This window comes from Diabrotica virgifera, chromosome 9, assembly GCF_917563875.1.
Source record: "Diabrotica virgifera virgifera chromosome 9, PGI_DIABVI_V3a".
Taxonomy (NCBI): domain Eukaryota; kingdom Metazoa; phylum Arthropoda; class Insecta; order Coleoptera; family Chrysomelidae; genus Diabrotica; species Diabrotica virgifera.
Genome location: NC_065451.1, coordinates 156,305,837 through 156,323,595, shown reverse-complemented (window position 1 = coordinate 156,323,595; position 17,759 = coordinate 156,305,837). Strand labels below are relative to the sequence as shown.

General features: G+C 32.1%; 1 protein-coding gene across 3 annotated transcripts in view; it reads right to left on the bottom strand.

The window, feature by feature from the left end:
- Positions 1-17,759, bottom strand: part of LOC126891733 (circadian locomoter output cycles protein kaput) — a 248,755-nt gene that overhangs the window by 17,350 nt on the left and 213,646 nt on the right. For all 3 annotated transcript variants that reach the window (XM_050661008.1, XM_050661009.1, XM_050661011.1), the window contains exons 9-10: positions 11,924-12,167; positions 3,185-3,475 (exon numbers count right to left, since the gene is read on the bottom strand). In XM_050661008.1, coding sequence (XP_050516965.1) covers positions 3,185-3,475; positions 11,924-12,167 — 535 coding nt within the window. The remainder of the gene's footprint in view (positions 1-3,184; positions 3,476-11,923; positions 12,168-17,759) is intronic.

The following is a 17,759-nucleotide window of genomic DNA, read 5'->3' as shown; positions in this document are numbered from 1 at the left end:
TGTATGTAGCCTGCTGTGTATATAAAGCTAATAACATAAATGAAAAAGTTTCAAGAAGCGACTTCATTGAAAACTTAGCATGGGAACTAATCAAACCGCAAATTGAATATGGATCAACTATACCTTCCCTGCTAAGAGAACTTAGACGACGAGCTCGCGTACTGCTCGGAGTTCAAGAAGTCGTACCCCCTCCCCCTAATATTCCAACAAATTACGTGGGTCGATGTTGTATTTGTGCACGAATTTGCAATACAGAGTGAGTTTTATGTATGGAAACGCTCAATTATCTCGGAAACGGCTTGCACGATTTTTATAAATTTTGGTGGATAGGGGTTTTCTAATACGGCCGATATTCTAATGATAATTAAATTGTTGTCAGACCTTCCGTTAGTCTGGAAATCTAATGAACTTTCTTATTTCAAATGGAACACCCTGTATATTTTTTGCGTTTTGAAGTCCTTAAGAAATACTGATTATTTTTCATGTTACATTTCCTACACATAAATTCCATATTTCGGAGTTATTGCTACATTTATTTAAAAAATATATTTAAACAAATTATAAAAATCACTTTATTCGGCCCGTGTAGATTTTATTTCACATTCTTTGGATCATATCATTGGGAACAAAAAAGGTCTTCTGTAATTTTTGTCTAAGTTAATAGTTTTCGAGTTATAACCAATTTAAAACTGAAAAAAATCGAATAACGACGATTTTCAAGGTTCAAAAACACAAATAAAAAATATTATTTTTGAAACTGCGGAGTACTCAAATTCAAGCTAAACCCTTCTTATAAATAGGAGTTTGCTATAAAAAATTTTGGCACGTTTTATTCTAAAACATTGCTTTTTAATAATTGTTAATTAAGCGCATTGAGAGAAGCTGAATTAACAACTAAAAAATACTATTTTAGAATGAAACAAGCTCAAATTACTTATTGGTGACGGATAAAATAAGGCTTGAACTTGAATTCGCGTACTTCGCAGTTTCAAAAATAATATTTTTGATTTGTGATTTTGAACCTTAAAAATCGTCATTATTTGATTTTTTTTCAGTTTTAAATTGTTTATCACTCGAAAACGATTAACTCCGAAATTATGGCCTTTAAGCATAGGGAATATAACATAAAAAATATTCAGTATTTCTTAAGGACTTCAAATCGCAAAAAATATACAGGGTGTTCCATTTGAAATAAGAAAGTTAATTAGATTTTCAGAAAAACGAAAGATCTGACAACAATGTAATTGTCACTATAATATCGGCCGTATTAGAAAACCCCTACCAACCAAAATTTATAAAAATCGTGAAAGCCGTTTTCGAGAAAGAGCGTTTCCATACATAAAACTCACTCTGTATGTCAACAAGAACGGCGTGCCAAAGATGTGACAAATTTGCATGCAAGGATCATCTCAGGGATATTTGCACTGAATGTTTGACGGACTAAAATTGTGCCAATTTTACCATTTAATAGTTTTGTTCTTTTTTTAATTTTTAGTTCTATTCTTCATTATTCATCCCTATTGGTCATTCTAGAAGTTCAAAGATAAAAATATTTGTGTTTTTTTTACTAAATTTAGCTTATATTTGTGATCATTTTCATTTACTTGCGAATAAAGACCCAAAAAATCATGACCACGTTTTTAATTTTACCACTGTCAAAATAAGAAAATCCAAGGAACAAAACATATCTAATATCAAAGTACGGACATAAATAAACATGGTATTAACCATTAATTTGTTAATTTTGTCAAAATCCGGTATTATACGACAAAAAAACTATTGGTCTACAATCGTAGACCGCGCGACTAAGCTCGTCAGCAATAACCGCGCGCCTAACGTAGGGTTAAAAAGGTATACTGCATTAATCTAGCTAAACTCAACTGTTTTCGAGATAAACGGATTTTAAGTCTGCGATACAACATAATTTTTTGCATAATATCATTGTAGTTAGACCCGAAATAATAAAAATAGTAAATAATAAAAAATAATAAATAATAAAAAATAAACTTGAAACCACAATAATTGTGCCAGTTCTCATATTTATGTCATTGCATCGCAAATTCCATTTGAAGAAATTTGCGATACATTTTTGTACATTTTTATGGTTTTAAGTTATTTTTCGGGTGTAACTACAATGATATTATGCAAAAAATTATGTTGCCTCGCAGATTTAAAATGTGTTTATCTCGAAGACGGTTGAATGTAGCGAGATGAATGTAGTATATCTTTTTTAACCCGGGAGTAGTCGTGCTCACTTCTGTAACGTCGATAGTCGCGTGTGAGATTCTATCTCAAAATACGAATTTAAAACAAATTTTTATTTTGTACTATTTTTATCTACTTTTTATATTGAAAATATATATTTCTAACAATTTTATTAAAAAAACCTGTGTTAATGGCCACCTGCCAACATCGGCCACCTGTCCTAACGGCCAGTTTAAAAATTTCCCAAACCAATTATATGTAGACTACAAAAACTGACAATACCGTCCACCTTTCTATATCGGCCAATAGTTCTTTCATTTTTAGTGGCCGTTACTGACAAATTTTACTGTACAGTAAAAATTGTGTTAACGGCCACCTGACAACATCGGCCACCTGTCCTAACGGCCAGTTTAAAAATTTCCCAAACCAATTATATGTAGACTACAAAACTGGCAATAGCGGCCACCTTTCTATATCGGCCAATAGTTCTTTCATTTTTAGTGGCAGTTACTGACAGGTTTTACTGTATTACGAAAAAGGATGAAATGTGAGATTCTATCTAACGGCGCGACTACTCGCGGGTTAAAGCTAATTGGCTCTCCCCAAAGCCACAAATTCCACAAAAAGAAGAAGAAGAAAAAAAAATCCTACGCATTACTACACCCTTCCTCGAGGGACTTACGAAATTTTTTCAAAATTGCAAAATTCTTCATCAAGTTATCGCGAAAAAGCATAAAAATTGAGATTCTATCTCACCGCGCGACTACTGGCGGGTTAAGTAAAAGTATTAAGAGAATACAAATTTTGATTCAGAAACTACGTGGTGTGGGTGATAAAAAAATTGAACCTAGTAAATTAGCGCTGAAAGACGTATGTAGTGACCTCTTAGTAATACATCATTTTTGGTGGTGAATTAAGATTTCTCATCCCAAAAAACCCCCGCTTAATGCGGCTTTTTTTTAAGTAAAAAAATACTTACTGGCGTAGGCGAAAGGACTCCAGGCGAAGGAAAGTTCGTAATCAACTGCTGAACAGGAATTGCCGTCACGTAGTGTTGAGGATCCAAGAATTGCGATGAAGGAATGGGTTGGGGCTGTGGGGGTATTTGCATGGTATGCTGATGCAGATGGGGTTGTGGTTGAAGCTGGGTGGGAGACTGGAGTTGCTGTTGAGGTTGGGACTGTTGAGGTAGAACTTGTTGCGTAGTGGCCTGAGCTGGACTGGACTGACTGATAACAGGTTGGGTATTCCCGTAGTTATTTCTTTGTTTCTAAAAAATAGACACACAATATAAGAAGAATCTTCACAAATTATCAGACTCACTAATTTAGATATACTTAATTAACAAAGTTTAGTTCTACTACATACATTATTTTTGATCTGACTTAACAAATGAACAAAATAAAAAAAAAGGATGTTTGCAATAGAGTGGTTTGTTAAATTTACCCAGTTCCCTTATGTATAATATAAAAAAATAAAAGAAACTAAATAAATACATGTAAGATAATAGAATGTTTGTAGCTAGGCATTTAGTATTCACATACTATATTTAAAAACTAAACATTGTCACACACTATCCCCGTGTTCGACTAATAGGTTTTAACGGGTAGTGAGTAAATGTTTCTTTATTTTCCAGGATAAACATGTAAAATTAAAAAGTAGAATGCAATAATATAAAACGTAGAATATAAAATTAAAATGTACATATTTAATTCTTGTACTGTGAAATTAATAAACATTATTATTATATTAGTACTGTCTTCTAAAAAAAATAGTTTAAATAATCACTGAAACTCTCAAGTATGTAATACATTTTTGGACCAAAAATTTTTTTATAACTTTTACAATAACGTGCAATAGTAATATTATTTTGGAGGATACTAATGGATTTTTGGCTGCTGATTACGAATTTCGAGGGTGGATTTCGATCCGAGTGGTCAAAAATTGTTATAAACAATTTAATTGTTTATAAATTGTTTATAACGCTCTGGCTCATAAACTATATAGATAGTAAGGATCTGTTTTTAGGTGGATGTGAGAGGGGGCATTCAGATTTTTGCGGATAAAGTTAGGTGATAACTTCATTAATAATAATTGATTTACGCTCCTTCTCAAATATGCCCGGAACATTAAAAAAAAATAAAATATTTAAAAATTTCAAAAAATTTCTTTTTTTTTTCTATTTTTTTGCTTATAACTTTAAAACTATTAATTTGGAACAAAGTTGTAAACGAATAAAACAAATATAATAAAATTTTCTATCAGATGCGATTGGTTAAAAATGTCTTAATTTATCACCCTTTCTGCAAAATAGCAATAAATATAAAATAAGGGGGCAAAACAAGCCAGTCTTTATTCAGTGATTTTCCATCACTTAGGTTACACTTGGAACCTTCCTAATTCACTTAGAAAATTTTTGTAATGTGCTAAAAACGTACACCAAATTTCATTAAAATTGACTTACTAGATTTTGAATAATAATTTTGCAATCTAAACTTTTTTTAAAAAATTAAAATTTTTTAAAATCTTGACAACAAAAACTAGAACATACAAAGATTTGTTAATTTTTTTACATATAAAGAAGCACTCCACCTATCTAATGCACTTTACAGAATTGAAATCGGATTGTTTAGACAGCCTCAGCAATGTTCTAAAATTATAAACAATTTTTTGGCTTATAAACAAATTAGTCCTGTGGCTAGGAGGGGGTGCTACGGGCTCCTTTATTTAGATGGACTTACCCAAGATTTTTATGTATTTTTTGACCCGTAGAAAAGGATTTTTTTGGGTAACAGTTGATCCGGATGTCGATAAGATTGTTATAAACAAAGAACTTGAGGAATTACATAACATCCATTTTTCGCAAAATAAAACATTTTTTTTTGTATTTATTGGGTAATTCTAAGCAAAAAATGTTCTTACAAGTTTTTTCGTAGGATGCATAGTTTTCGAGATAAACGCAGTGAAACTTTCAAAAATTCGAAAAATTGCAATTTTTGAACGCGAATAACTTTGATTAAAAAATAAAATAGCAATTCTGCTGACAGCATTTCAAAGTTTAAGGCAAATTATACCGGTTTTAATTATTTGCATTGCTAAAAATTAATTTTTTTATTATTAAACAAAGCTATTTGTTTATAAGCCAAAAAATTGTTTATAAGTTTAAAACATTGCTGAGGCCCCTTAAATAATCCAATTTTAATTCTGTAAAGTGTATTAGATAGGTAGAGCACCTCTTTATATGTAAAAAAATTAGACAACTTCTAAATGGTCTACTTTTAGTTCAGAAAGATTTTAAAAAATTTGAACTTTTTTAAAAACATTTAGATTGCAAATTTATTATGCAAAATCTATCAAGTCGATTTTAATGAAATTTGGTACACGGATTAAGTATATTATAAAGAATTTTCTAAGCGAATTACTAAGGTTCTAAGTGCCATTAAAGCGGTTAAAAACATTGAATATCAACAGGCGTATTTTGCAGCCTTATTTTGTATTTATTGCTATATTGCAGAAAAGGTAATACGTTAAGACATTTTTGACCGGTCTTATATCATACAAAATTCAATTATCTTTATTTTATTTCTCTACGACTTTGTTCCAAAACGAATCGTTTTAAAGTTATAAGCAAAGAAACAGAAAAAAATCGACGTTTTTCGAAATTTTTAAATATTTTAATTTTTTTATTAATGTTCCGGGCATATTTGAGAAGGAGCATAAGTCAATTATTATTACTGAAGGTGTCACCTAACTTTATCGGCAAAAATGCGAATGCCAACTTTCACATCCAAAAATAGACATTTTTTCACAGATCCTTACTGGTCTAATAAGAGATAAAAATGTTTCAAATAAAATTTGTTTCTCAATAAAAAACAAATAAAGTGGCGTTTACTAAACTTAAATCCAACAATTATAACTCAAGATAATGTAAAATTAGTGCCTAGTGCAAACTTCAAATTGCAAAATAAGTGTCTTTCAAAACTTTTTCGATCGTAACTCGACTTCTACGAATGCAAATGAGCTTTATAAGGTCCCCTTTTAAAGCTTATTCATATATACTTCCAAACCAAGTTTGTTAAATTACTTTGTCTTTATGTGTGTTAAAGAAATACCCGTTTGAAGTTATAATTTTCTTAAATAAATTGTACATTAATTTATTTATAAGGGTTTTTAGCAAATTTTGAGCAATAAACTTATAATTTATTTATATTAATGATAGAAGGTCTCAAAAGGAACATTTTGACCTTAGGAAAATATTCATAGGTTTACAGCTTTTTGATAGGTATTTTTGAGTACTTTAAAAACATGAATCGTTTGCCTGATATTTAAGCTTGAGTACTTATGTAGTTTTGAGTACTCGCTGAAAAACAATATACATTCAGTTACCTATAACTGACTTTGAACTAATATTAAAAGATTTTTTGAAGATATTCTTCTTTAGCGGCAAATCGATTGAGGGTAAAATTTGATTGATCCGCGCGCAGGCGCACACCGACAGTATTAATCGTTATACGGGCTCTGATTGGGTGTTGAAATTTTAAAATGATCTGTCAATAATTGTTCAATATGGAGGTTATCGGTAAAAAAAATATTGTATAATATTAGTTTTTATTGATGTGTGGACAGAAATAAAATCAAATTTATAATTATAGTGACTTTTTAAATAGTTTTGAAAAGCCGCAGGTACGTAATCCTAAATGTTTCACTTGGAAATACCTAATAGTTTCAATACCTATCTATTTGGAAAATGTAAACAAATAATGTAGTTACCTATTAGTAGGCAATGCTTTAATTTACATAATCTGATTCCGAACAAACTTTCTACAAATCTTCATCTCATATATCGTTTTCTTACCCTATATTTTGTTGTATTTTATTTCGACAAAAATCAAACTAATAATTTTATTAAATTCATATAAATTTATGGTGTAAACGTTTAGTTTGTGTATATTCCCACATGACGTATACGCGAATGTGGTGCAGTTTGAAATACCGTCAACTTTCGTACGGCGCGGTGGACGTGAAGTGGGTTCAAGACCCAAGCCAATTATTTTTTTTAGTTTTTTTTATAGATTTTATGATTGTAAGTATATTATTATATAATTTTTAAAGATATTCTTCTTTTTGAATTTTCAGTTTGATTTTTAAATAAAATAAGTACAAATAACCTTTTAAGTATATTTACTTCGTTTAAATTACCTATTATATAATAGAAGAATATGTTCTTACGTGCGTACAAAGTACACACACATTCTTTTTTAATTATAAATTATTTCTACTTCTTATTACAGTCGAACCCGCTTATTGGAATATCCTTCGTGCCATGCAAAAGAATTTCTATAACCGGGATATTCTAATAACCGATCATTGGTGGCTAATAGTAACATTCTGGGACATTAAATTTCTATTCCTTAAAGCGGGATATTCCAATAATCGGTATTCTAATAAGCAGGTTCGACCGTATCTTCATTTTTGGTAATAACTTTTTTGAAAAAACCTACTATTTTTGAGTTATTTATGAAAAACATGCAATTTTTTTCACGGAAAATCAAAATCTTTGATGATCTTTTGATCTTTAATCACTCAAAAATATTGATTTGTTTCTAAAACTTTATATGACAAATTTTACTTGGAAATGGTTCGTCTATCGTTTGTTTCCTGAGGTATCTTCTAAACACTGACCAATTTTCATAAAAATCGATGGAGGTTCAACGAAATCGTAGGTGAAAATCTTCAGTGAATGCGCTACTTCATTTCCTGGGGTATCGGCCTTCATGTTCCAACGTTAATTCTACTTTAATATGTACTTTCCCTAACCGCCTACACTGTCACATTGGAAGTTTTATTTCAAGTGAACTTCTGTTTTTAAGTGACAGGTAGCGGAATTGGCTAAGATTCGTTTCTTGAAGCGCTAAATCGAAAATCCATACTTCAGTTTCTATTGTTTCGGAGTGAAATTATGTTTACACAACCGAACTGAGCGGAAAGCTGTTGCTGTTGCGTAACTTCCAAGAACTGGAATTTTATTCTGAATATTTAGTCTATGTGGTGAGACCGCTCCCGTCTGAAAAACATTTCTAATTCGGTTTCTCTGCGGATTCATATTCAAAAATGTAACCTTTAAACAAATCTGAAGGGTGCCGGACGGAATTTTTGGGTCGAAATTGTTTAAACATTTTTAAACAAATACATAAGATTACCTTTTATTGCTCCAAAAAATATAGTTTTAGGTTTTTTGGGTCATTCTAAACAAGAAAGGTATCTTGTAATTTTTCTCAAAAATTGACAGTTTTCGAGTTATAGGCGATTTAAAATCTAAAAAATGCGAAAATACGCATTTTCTAGGCTTAATACTCATATATAAATTATTTTTAAGGGTGCCAATAACTTGGATTAAAGTTTAAACATTCCTTTTCAAGAGTCCGAAGAGTGATCGGGTCTAACTTCAATTTAGACCGTAGTTTTTTAATTGTTAATTTGCATGTCCATCCGATTTTTTGGCCGGTGCGGCACGCTCTATTTCAAAAATCTTCTATTTTTCTGCGAAAAATATTTTTTCTAGATTGTTTGGGACATTCTAAATAAAATAGGTTTCTTGACATTTTTCTCAAAAGTTACTAGTTTTAAAGTTATAAGCTATTTAAATTGCAAAAATGTGTTTTTTTGTCATTTTTCGGATTTTAAATCGCTTATAACTTTAAAACTATTAACTTTTGAGAAAAATGTCAAGAACCTTATTTTATTTAGAATGTTCCAAAGAATCCAGAAAAAATATTTTTCGGAGGAAAATAGGAGATTTTTGAAAATAGTGCGCACCGCACCGGCAAAAAAATCGGATGGACACGCATAATTACCAATTAAAAAACTACGGTCTTAATTGAAGTTAGACCCGATCACTCTTCGGAATCTTGAAAAGGAATGTTTAAATTTTAATCTAAGTTATTGGCACCCTTAAAAATACTAATTTAAATATGAGTTTTTAAGCCTCGAAAATGCGTATATTCGCATTTTTTAGATTTTAAATCGCCTATAACTCGAAAACTGTCAATTTTTAAAAAAATCACAAGATACCTTTCTTGTTTAGAATAACCCAAAAAACATAAAAATATATTTTTTGAAGCAATTAAAGGTGATCTTATGTATTTGTTTAAAAAAATTGTTTAAACAATTTCTGCCCAAAAATTCCGTCCGGTAGCCTTCAGATTTGTTTAAAGGGGAAATTTTTGAATATGAATCCGCAGAGAAACCGAATTAGAAATGTTTTTCAGACAGGAGCGGTCTCACCACATGGACTAATTTCCACAGTTAGGAAAACGCTATTTATAACGAATTATGATTTTGTTTAATGATTTTGACGGACGTTTTTTTTATCTAAGAGTTGTTAATAACTTCATCTGCAATAGAAGTATACTTAGTTCGTTTACTTGTTAGATAAGATTATTCTCCAGATGTAATTATTGTATGTTCACAAATAAAAAAATTATAAAATAATAAAATCCTGCGATGTTTTATTGGTAATGGACTTATACAATTATTCGTTTCTCAGTCAGGTAGAGTTCAAATTGTTTATAAATTAAACATTTTTCTGGATATCCCGCTTAAATATAAAACTGAATTACAGACAACTTTACTACTGACAAGAACGAAATTTTTAGATGAAACGCTCGCCATTACCTTGGAACTCGAAATAGCTAGTTAAGCGTCAAGGAACTATCGAGTACGAATTGCTGAAAAAGGCGATAAACAAAACAATGAACGTTTGGAGAAAATGGTACGGAAAGTAACACCATGCCGAAGAGATGCGCGAAGAATGCTGGGAGAGTTCGTTCAAATACCGATGCTCTTTCGAGGCGGCCATGCATCTAATGGAATTGTCTGGTACTAAAATACTAAAAGATGACATTCTGTTAATTCTGTACAAAACCTTTGAGCATGATGATGGTATAGAACCAAAGCTTCAGTTTATTGTACCTAAAAGTAGTCAGAAGTATTGCGCCAGTTGCATGACGGTGCATTAGGTGGATAATTTGGTGTTACATAGACTCTGCAAAAGGTTCTAGAACGATTCCATTGTAATGGTCCAGTTGGTAACAAGATCACCCAAGAAACAGTACAGGTTTCTACTTGCGGGTCTATTTCCAGAAACGGATGATGGAAATAAATATATGCTGATAGCCATGGCATATTTTACGAAATGCACCGAGGCCTATGTAATGTGATCCAAATCAAAAAGCTACTACCACTGCAGAGGTACTTGTTAAAAAATTCTTCAGCCGATTTGGTATTCCCTTGGAGATCCGCTCCGATCAAGGGCAAAATTTTGAATCAACCCCCCTCCAAAACGTTTGCAAATTGATTTGTGTCAATAAGACCAGAACGAATCTCCTGCATTCTCATTCAGATGGAATGGTTGAGAGGATGAACCGAACGATGGGTAAACACCTGTCCAAAGGTGTATCAGAATATCAAAGCGATTAGGACCAGCACATTCACTTATTCCTAATAGCATACCGCTCGGCCATGAACAAAACTACAGGCCAGACCCCAACCTGTCTGATGTTGGATAGTGAAATTCATTTGCCCTGCGAGAGTTTGGATGCTGATCTTCCGAAGAACATGTTGCAAGTGAAAATATGTCGACCGCCTGAAGTTACGAATGAGCAACATTCATGAACTTCCCCGAAAAAAATCCAGATAGCCAGTGACAGAATTAAACGTTGGTATGATTCTCGATGAAAGAAAGAAAGCTTTGAAGTAGGTGATCTTGTCTGGCTTTATAATCCACAACTTCGTCCGAGCGGAGCGTAAGGAAATGGGTGAGTCCCAAAGTTTCACAAGAAAAAAGCGAATATTTCACGAAATAAATGACAGATCGAAAAACTAAAAAATACGTACTCAATATTTTTTAAAAATCTATCGAATGATACCAAGCACGATTTTACACGGAGAGGGTGGGGGGTGAATTTAATATTTTAAATACGAATCCCGCGATATTTCGCGAAATAAACATCAGATCGAAAAACTGTAAAATACACTTTTTCAATATTTTTGAAAAATTTATCGAATGGAACCAAACACGACCCCCACGGGGGTGGAATGGATGATTACTTTAAAATCTTAAATGGGAGCCCCCATTTTATTGCAGATTTGGATTGCTTACGTAAAAATAAGTAGCTTTTATTCGAGACATTTTTTTGAAATATGGATAGATGGCGCTATAACCCAAAAAAACGATTATTGGAAATGGAAAATTAAATTAAAAATGGACAAGTCCCCACTAAAATGGAAAACTTTACTTAACTGTTTTTGGTTTTAGGACATACTCTTCACAACTCAGTAGGTCCCCAAAGCGCTCGAGTGACTGCACATTTAGCATACTTTGCTCCCCTACCATAATATTAAGAGGAGAATTTTACTTTCATCTTTGCATGTGGTTGTCTTTTTAAAGGTAAATTACAGAACAATAAAGTCGTTCCAGAAACGCAACTCAAAAATACTGATAAGATAATTTTAAAGCAATCTACTTTCAAATGTAAAATATGTCTGAATCTGAATGAATTTCTTTTATTTTATTAATGTTTTGTATTTTGAGAACGAATTCTAAAGAGGAAATGGAAACATCAAAATAAACTTATTGTAAAGTAAAATTGTGGCTTATTCCTTATACTAGAGTACATTAGATTTTCTTTAACTCTAAAATAATTATCTATATACTTACTGTATTGGATCGATGAGTGCTCATGGATTGTCTGGAACCCGGCGAATCTGCAGACATCGAAGTACAATCTGACGCTGGACCATGGTGAACCACGCTTTTGGCCGTACCCGTACCTGCGACACTGGCGTTCGGACTAGTTGCTGTCCATGACATAATCGCCGAAGGGGACGGTTCTTCGGGCTGATCGAAAGTTTCGCTAGAGTCAGTTTCCCCTTTACGGCTTTGCTTCATAACGTCTATATAACTAGAAAAAAAAATAAGAGTAAAATTTACTGATTAGTATATAGTATATAAAATAGTATAGTATATAATATTATAGTACACAGTATAGTATTTAGTATTTACACTAAATTTAAAATCAAGATGCAGTAGAAATAAACAAAACAAGACACGTTAAATGCTACTAGGAGCACTCCCGAATCATAATTTACAATGTATATACATTGTAAATACCAAATCAGGATTTCCATTGTTTATACATTCTAATTTATGATTCGGGAGTGCTCCAATATACTCTGGGCTAATTAGCAAAATACAAGGAAAAGTTATTTACCACCAATTTTATTGCTGGAATCTAATCGTATGATTGTATATAATAATAATATAGGTATGCAAAGTCCGCAGATAGTGTACTTTTTTTATAAACAAAATGCCGCCGAAAATCGTGTTTTTTTCAATTTTTGCTCTTAACTCCAAAGATTTTAACTTTACACCAAAAACAAATTCACCGCAATTAAATTCTGCATAGAGACGTGTTTTTCCAGATTTACTCTGACGAAAATTTTCACCGAAAAATGCGGGGTTTACCAACAAAATATTTAATTTTGAACTAAAATTTTAGATAAGTAACTGCTTATCAATAATTAAATAATTTTTTAATATAGAATCTCGTTTCATATAGATTATAATTCCAGAAGCCGATGGAAATTGAATGAACAGTTTAGCAACAATTAAATTGTTAATTAAAAATTTACGGTCGCTATAGTAACCACAATATTTATGATACATAAGAATAGCTATGATATTTTTGTAAAAAAAGACTGTACCTATCTAATGCACTTTACAGAATTGAAATTGGACTATTTAAGCGGTCTCAGGAATATTTTAAAATTATAAACAATTTTTTGGCTTATAAACAAATGGAATATCTCGGGAAATAATAAATTAAATTAAATCATGAAAACGGTATTGAGTCATGAAACGGTAAAGCGGCAGGACGCTTCTTTTAAAAGAAAAAACGTGTAATTGTGATAAGTGGTTCCTGATACAACCGGTCAAAGTTGACCGGCATTTACGGCAAAGATATAAACAATAGGATCATAATTTTTGAACCATCACCTTTTTATTTTTGTCCTCTTTCTCTACATTAATTTTTAAATCTTTAAAGCACTCATAACATATTATTATAATAAAAACTATCAATATTAAGAGGGAAATTTGCGTAAAATAGCAAAATTCCAATCAAAAATTAGGTTGGAGAAAATGTAACCTCAAAGTTCAAAATCGGTATACGTTAAAAAAATAATTTTCTTCATTCTTTTTTTGTTCTCAAGTAACTCGAGTAGAGCCATCTAACTAACGCATTATTTAATGTCAGTTGCTTATGTTTTGGTATAATAGATTAATTTATTTATTCTTCTTCTTGTAGTGCCTATCCCTTTCGGATGTTGGCGACCATCATGGCAATCTGTACTTTGCACACTGCTGCTCTGAAAATATTTGTAGTGGTTGTGTTGAACCACGTTCGTAGATTTTTCAATCACGAAATCCTTCTCCTTCCTGGTCCTCGCTTTCCCTCTACTTTTCCCTGTAAGGCCAGTTGCAGCAGTCCATATCTTTCACTGTTCCTCATGATGTGACCGAGGTATTCGATTTTGGCTGTTTTTATTCTGTATAACAGCTCTTTTTCCTTTTGCATTCTCAGCAAAACACCCTCATTAGTAATGTGGTCGGTATAAGATATCTTCAGGATTCGACGATAAAGCCACATCTCAAAAGCCTCAATTTTCTTGCAGGTGGCATCTGTGAGAGTCCACGACTCAACTCCGTACAACAGTATAGGAAAGATATAACATCGTAGTAATCTGACTTTTATGGGTATCGACAAATCATGACATTTGAACAACTTTGACATTTTTTGAAATGCAGATCTTGCTTTCTCTATCCTACATTTGATTTCTATAGAATGGTCCCAATTTTCATTGACGTTCGTACCAAGGTAGGTATATGTTTTTACTCTTTCTATTTGTTGACCATTCACACTGATTCGTCCAAATTGCTGTTTGTTCTTAGAGATAATCATACATTTTGTTTTCTTAGTGTTTAGTGAAAGTCCGTATCTCTGACTGACCTCCGCGATTCTGTTCATTAACTCCTACAGGGCTTCAGAACTGTCAGCGAATACCACAGTGTCATCTGCGTATCTTATGTTATTGATACATTCTCCGTTAATTCGAATTCCGGCCTCAACATCATCCACTGCTTCTTGAAAGATTTCCTCAGAGTAGATGTTAAACAGCAGTGGAGATAGTATACATCCCTGACGGACCCCACGTTTGATTTTGATATCGTCGGATTCTCCTGCCTCTGTCCGGATAGAGGATGTTTGATTCCAGTACAGATTGCTGATAATCCTTAAATCACAGGTGTTAATTCCAATATTGGTTAATATCTCCATCAGCTTGTCGTGCTTTACTGTATCGAACGCTTTATGGTAATCAATGAAACATGCATAAATATCGCAATTTACGTCTCTACATTGTTGAAATAGCACTTGTATACTAAATAAAGCCTCTCTTGTACCCACTGCATTTCGAAAACCAAACTGTGTTCGGCTGATTTTTTCTTCGCACAGTCTATATATCCTTTGATGTATAATTTTTAGAAATAGTTTTAAAATATGGCTCATTAAGCTAATGGTTCGGAAATCACTGCAGGATACGGACTTTGTTTTCTTTGGTAAAGCAACAAACGTCGACTTCAACCATGTTTTTGGTATTACTCTGCTTAAATATATGTCGTTAAATATTTTGGTTAGGCGTTGAGTACCGTCGGTGTTAAATAGTTTTATGAGTTCAGCATATGCATTGTCAGGTAAAGGAGCTTTGCCATCTTTTAGTTGTGATATTGCTCTTTCCACTTCATCTGATGTGATTGGTAAGTGGTCATCACATATGTAGGATGGAGGTTGCTCGGATCTAGTATCATCAAAGAGTTCCTGTATGTATTTTGTCCATATCCTGATTTCTTGATTTCTGTCTGTGATGATATTCCCCTGTTGGTCTCGCAATTTGCTAGCTGTGTTGGATTTCTGAAGACCAGCTGCCTGTTTCACCTTTTTATGCATGTTAAACGTATCATATTTTTGCTCTAACGACTTTATCTCTTCACACTGTGATTTTAACCAATTTATTTATAAGAAAAGAAAACTACATATTTTCTCCAGTTGTAGACTTTTTTTAGATAAACTTACTGCAAGTGTACCTTTTAACGTTAAAAACACAAATATTCTAATTTGAGTGCAGTATACTTATTTAAACAATCTTTATTTAAACAAATTAAAAAATTTTGTTATAATAAATAAATTAATTTTTTATAACAAAACAAAAGCAACTTTGACATTTAATAATGCGTTAGTTAGAGGGCTCTACCCGAGTTACTTGGGAACAAAAAAAGAATTGCTCCATGTGAAGCCGAGAAAATGCATTTTTTTTAACGTATATTGATTTTGAACTTTGAGATTACATTTTCTCCAATCTAATTTTTGATTGGAATTTTGCCATTTTTGGCAATTTTCACTCGTAATATCGAGAATTTTTATTATAATAATTTATGTTATGAGTACTTTAAAGATATAAAAATTGGTGTGAAGAAAGAGGACAAAAATAAAAAGTTGATGGTTTGAAAATTATGATCCTATTGTTTATATCTTTGCCGTAAATGCCGGTCAACCTTGATCGATTGTATCTCAGGAACCACTTATCACAATTAAATGTTTTTCTTTTAAAAGAAGTATCCTGTCGCTTTTATTGCAATACCATTTTCATGATTTAATTTAATTTAATCTTTCCTGAGATATTCTATTTGTTTATAAGCCAAGAAATTGATTATAAGTTTAAAATATTTCTGAGGCCGCTTATACAGTTCAATCTCAATTCTGTAAAATGCATTAGATAGGTACAGTGTCTTTTTTTACAAAAATTATAGTTATTCTTATGTATCATAGTTACTGTGGTTATTATAGCGACCGTAAATTTTGAATTAATAATTCAATTGTTGCTAAACTGTTGATTCAATTTCCATCAGCTTTTGGAATTATAATCTATATTATAAAAAGTGATTTTATAATTCCAAGTTACTTAATTATTCATAAACAATTACTTATCTAAAATTTTAGTTGAAAATTAAAGATTTTGTTGGAAAAACCAGCATTTTCCGGGAAAAATTTTAGCCGAAGTTAATCGGGAAAAACACGTCACTATACAGAATTTAATTACGGTAAATTTTTAATTGGGTATTTTTTAGCGCCATTTTAGTTATAAAAAAAGTAGTACACTATCTGCGAATTTTACATACCTATAGTATTAATATATAAAATCATGATTCGATTCCAGCAATAAAATTGCTGGTAAAAACCTTTTCCCAAAATGGCCTATTCTCCGATAATCTGCCCAGACTAATAGTAGCATTTAACGTGTCTTGGTTTGTTTATTTCTACTGCATCTTGATTGTATAATATTTATTATAGTATACTATATAGCAGTGGTTTTAAACTTTTTGAGTCATTTACCACAAAATGCTTTTTATAATTTTTAGTAAAACCTAACTTAAATACAGTCGGAAAAATGAAAGAATACCCATGAACGATCACATCAGTCACTTATTTTGTATTTGCTGTCTTTTTCTATAAATAACAAACGTTTGTTATAGAAAAAGATAGCAAATACAAAATAAGTGATTGATGTGATCGTTCATGGGTATTCTTTCATTTTTCTGACTGTACCTATCTAGCTATAAATAATTTATATGCTGCAATTTTAAGGAATTGATAAATAGCCCAGTAAATGACTGGTTTAAAGTGTAATTTTCAGTCAAAAATGAATAACCATTTTCAATTTCGTTGCAACACGAAACTACAGCCGCATTATCTTCTACTTCAATCAGAGAGTGCAGCAAGCACCTCTACCGGTTTCGAAACTTATTAGTCTCTCATCAGGCGGCACATATCCTGCTCTCTCTGACCCAACCAGCACAAACCCAGGCGTGCAGTTACGCATCGCAACGAACGAAATGGCAGGAATGCCCTAGCGGCAACTGCTAGCAAAAGACTAAGTTTTCAATCTAATAGCACATAAAATAACATCAAAAATATTACTCTACATCCCATCAGACTGAAAACAATCGGAACCTTCTTTGGTTACACCTCCGAGGCTTTTAAAATTTGCAAGCTATAACGGGTGCTGAGACTAAAGAAGATGAGGGAATTTTACAATTTATAATTCACGTCCCATCTACTCAGCGCGGTAAAGTTCCAACGATAATGGTTCCCTTAGTACTCCAATCTGAGTAAACCTGTAAATCAAAAATGAATAACCATTTTCAATTTCGTTGCAACACGAAACTACAGCCGCATTATATTCTAGTTCAATCAGAGAGTGCAGCAAGCACCTCTACCGGTTTCGAAACTTATTAGTCTCTCATCAGGAGGTAACATATGATGCTTTTTCTGACCCAACCAGGACAAACCCCGGCCTGCAGTTACCCATCGCAACGAACGAAATGGCAGGGATGCCCTAGCGGCAACTGCTAGCAAAAGATTAAGTTATATTGAAAACAG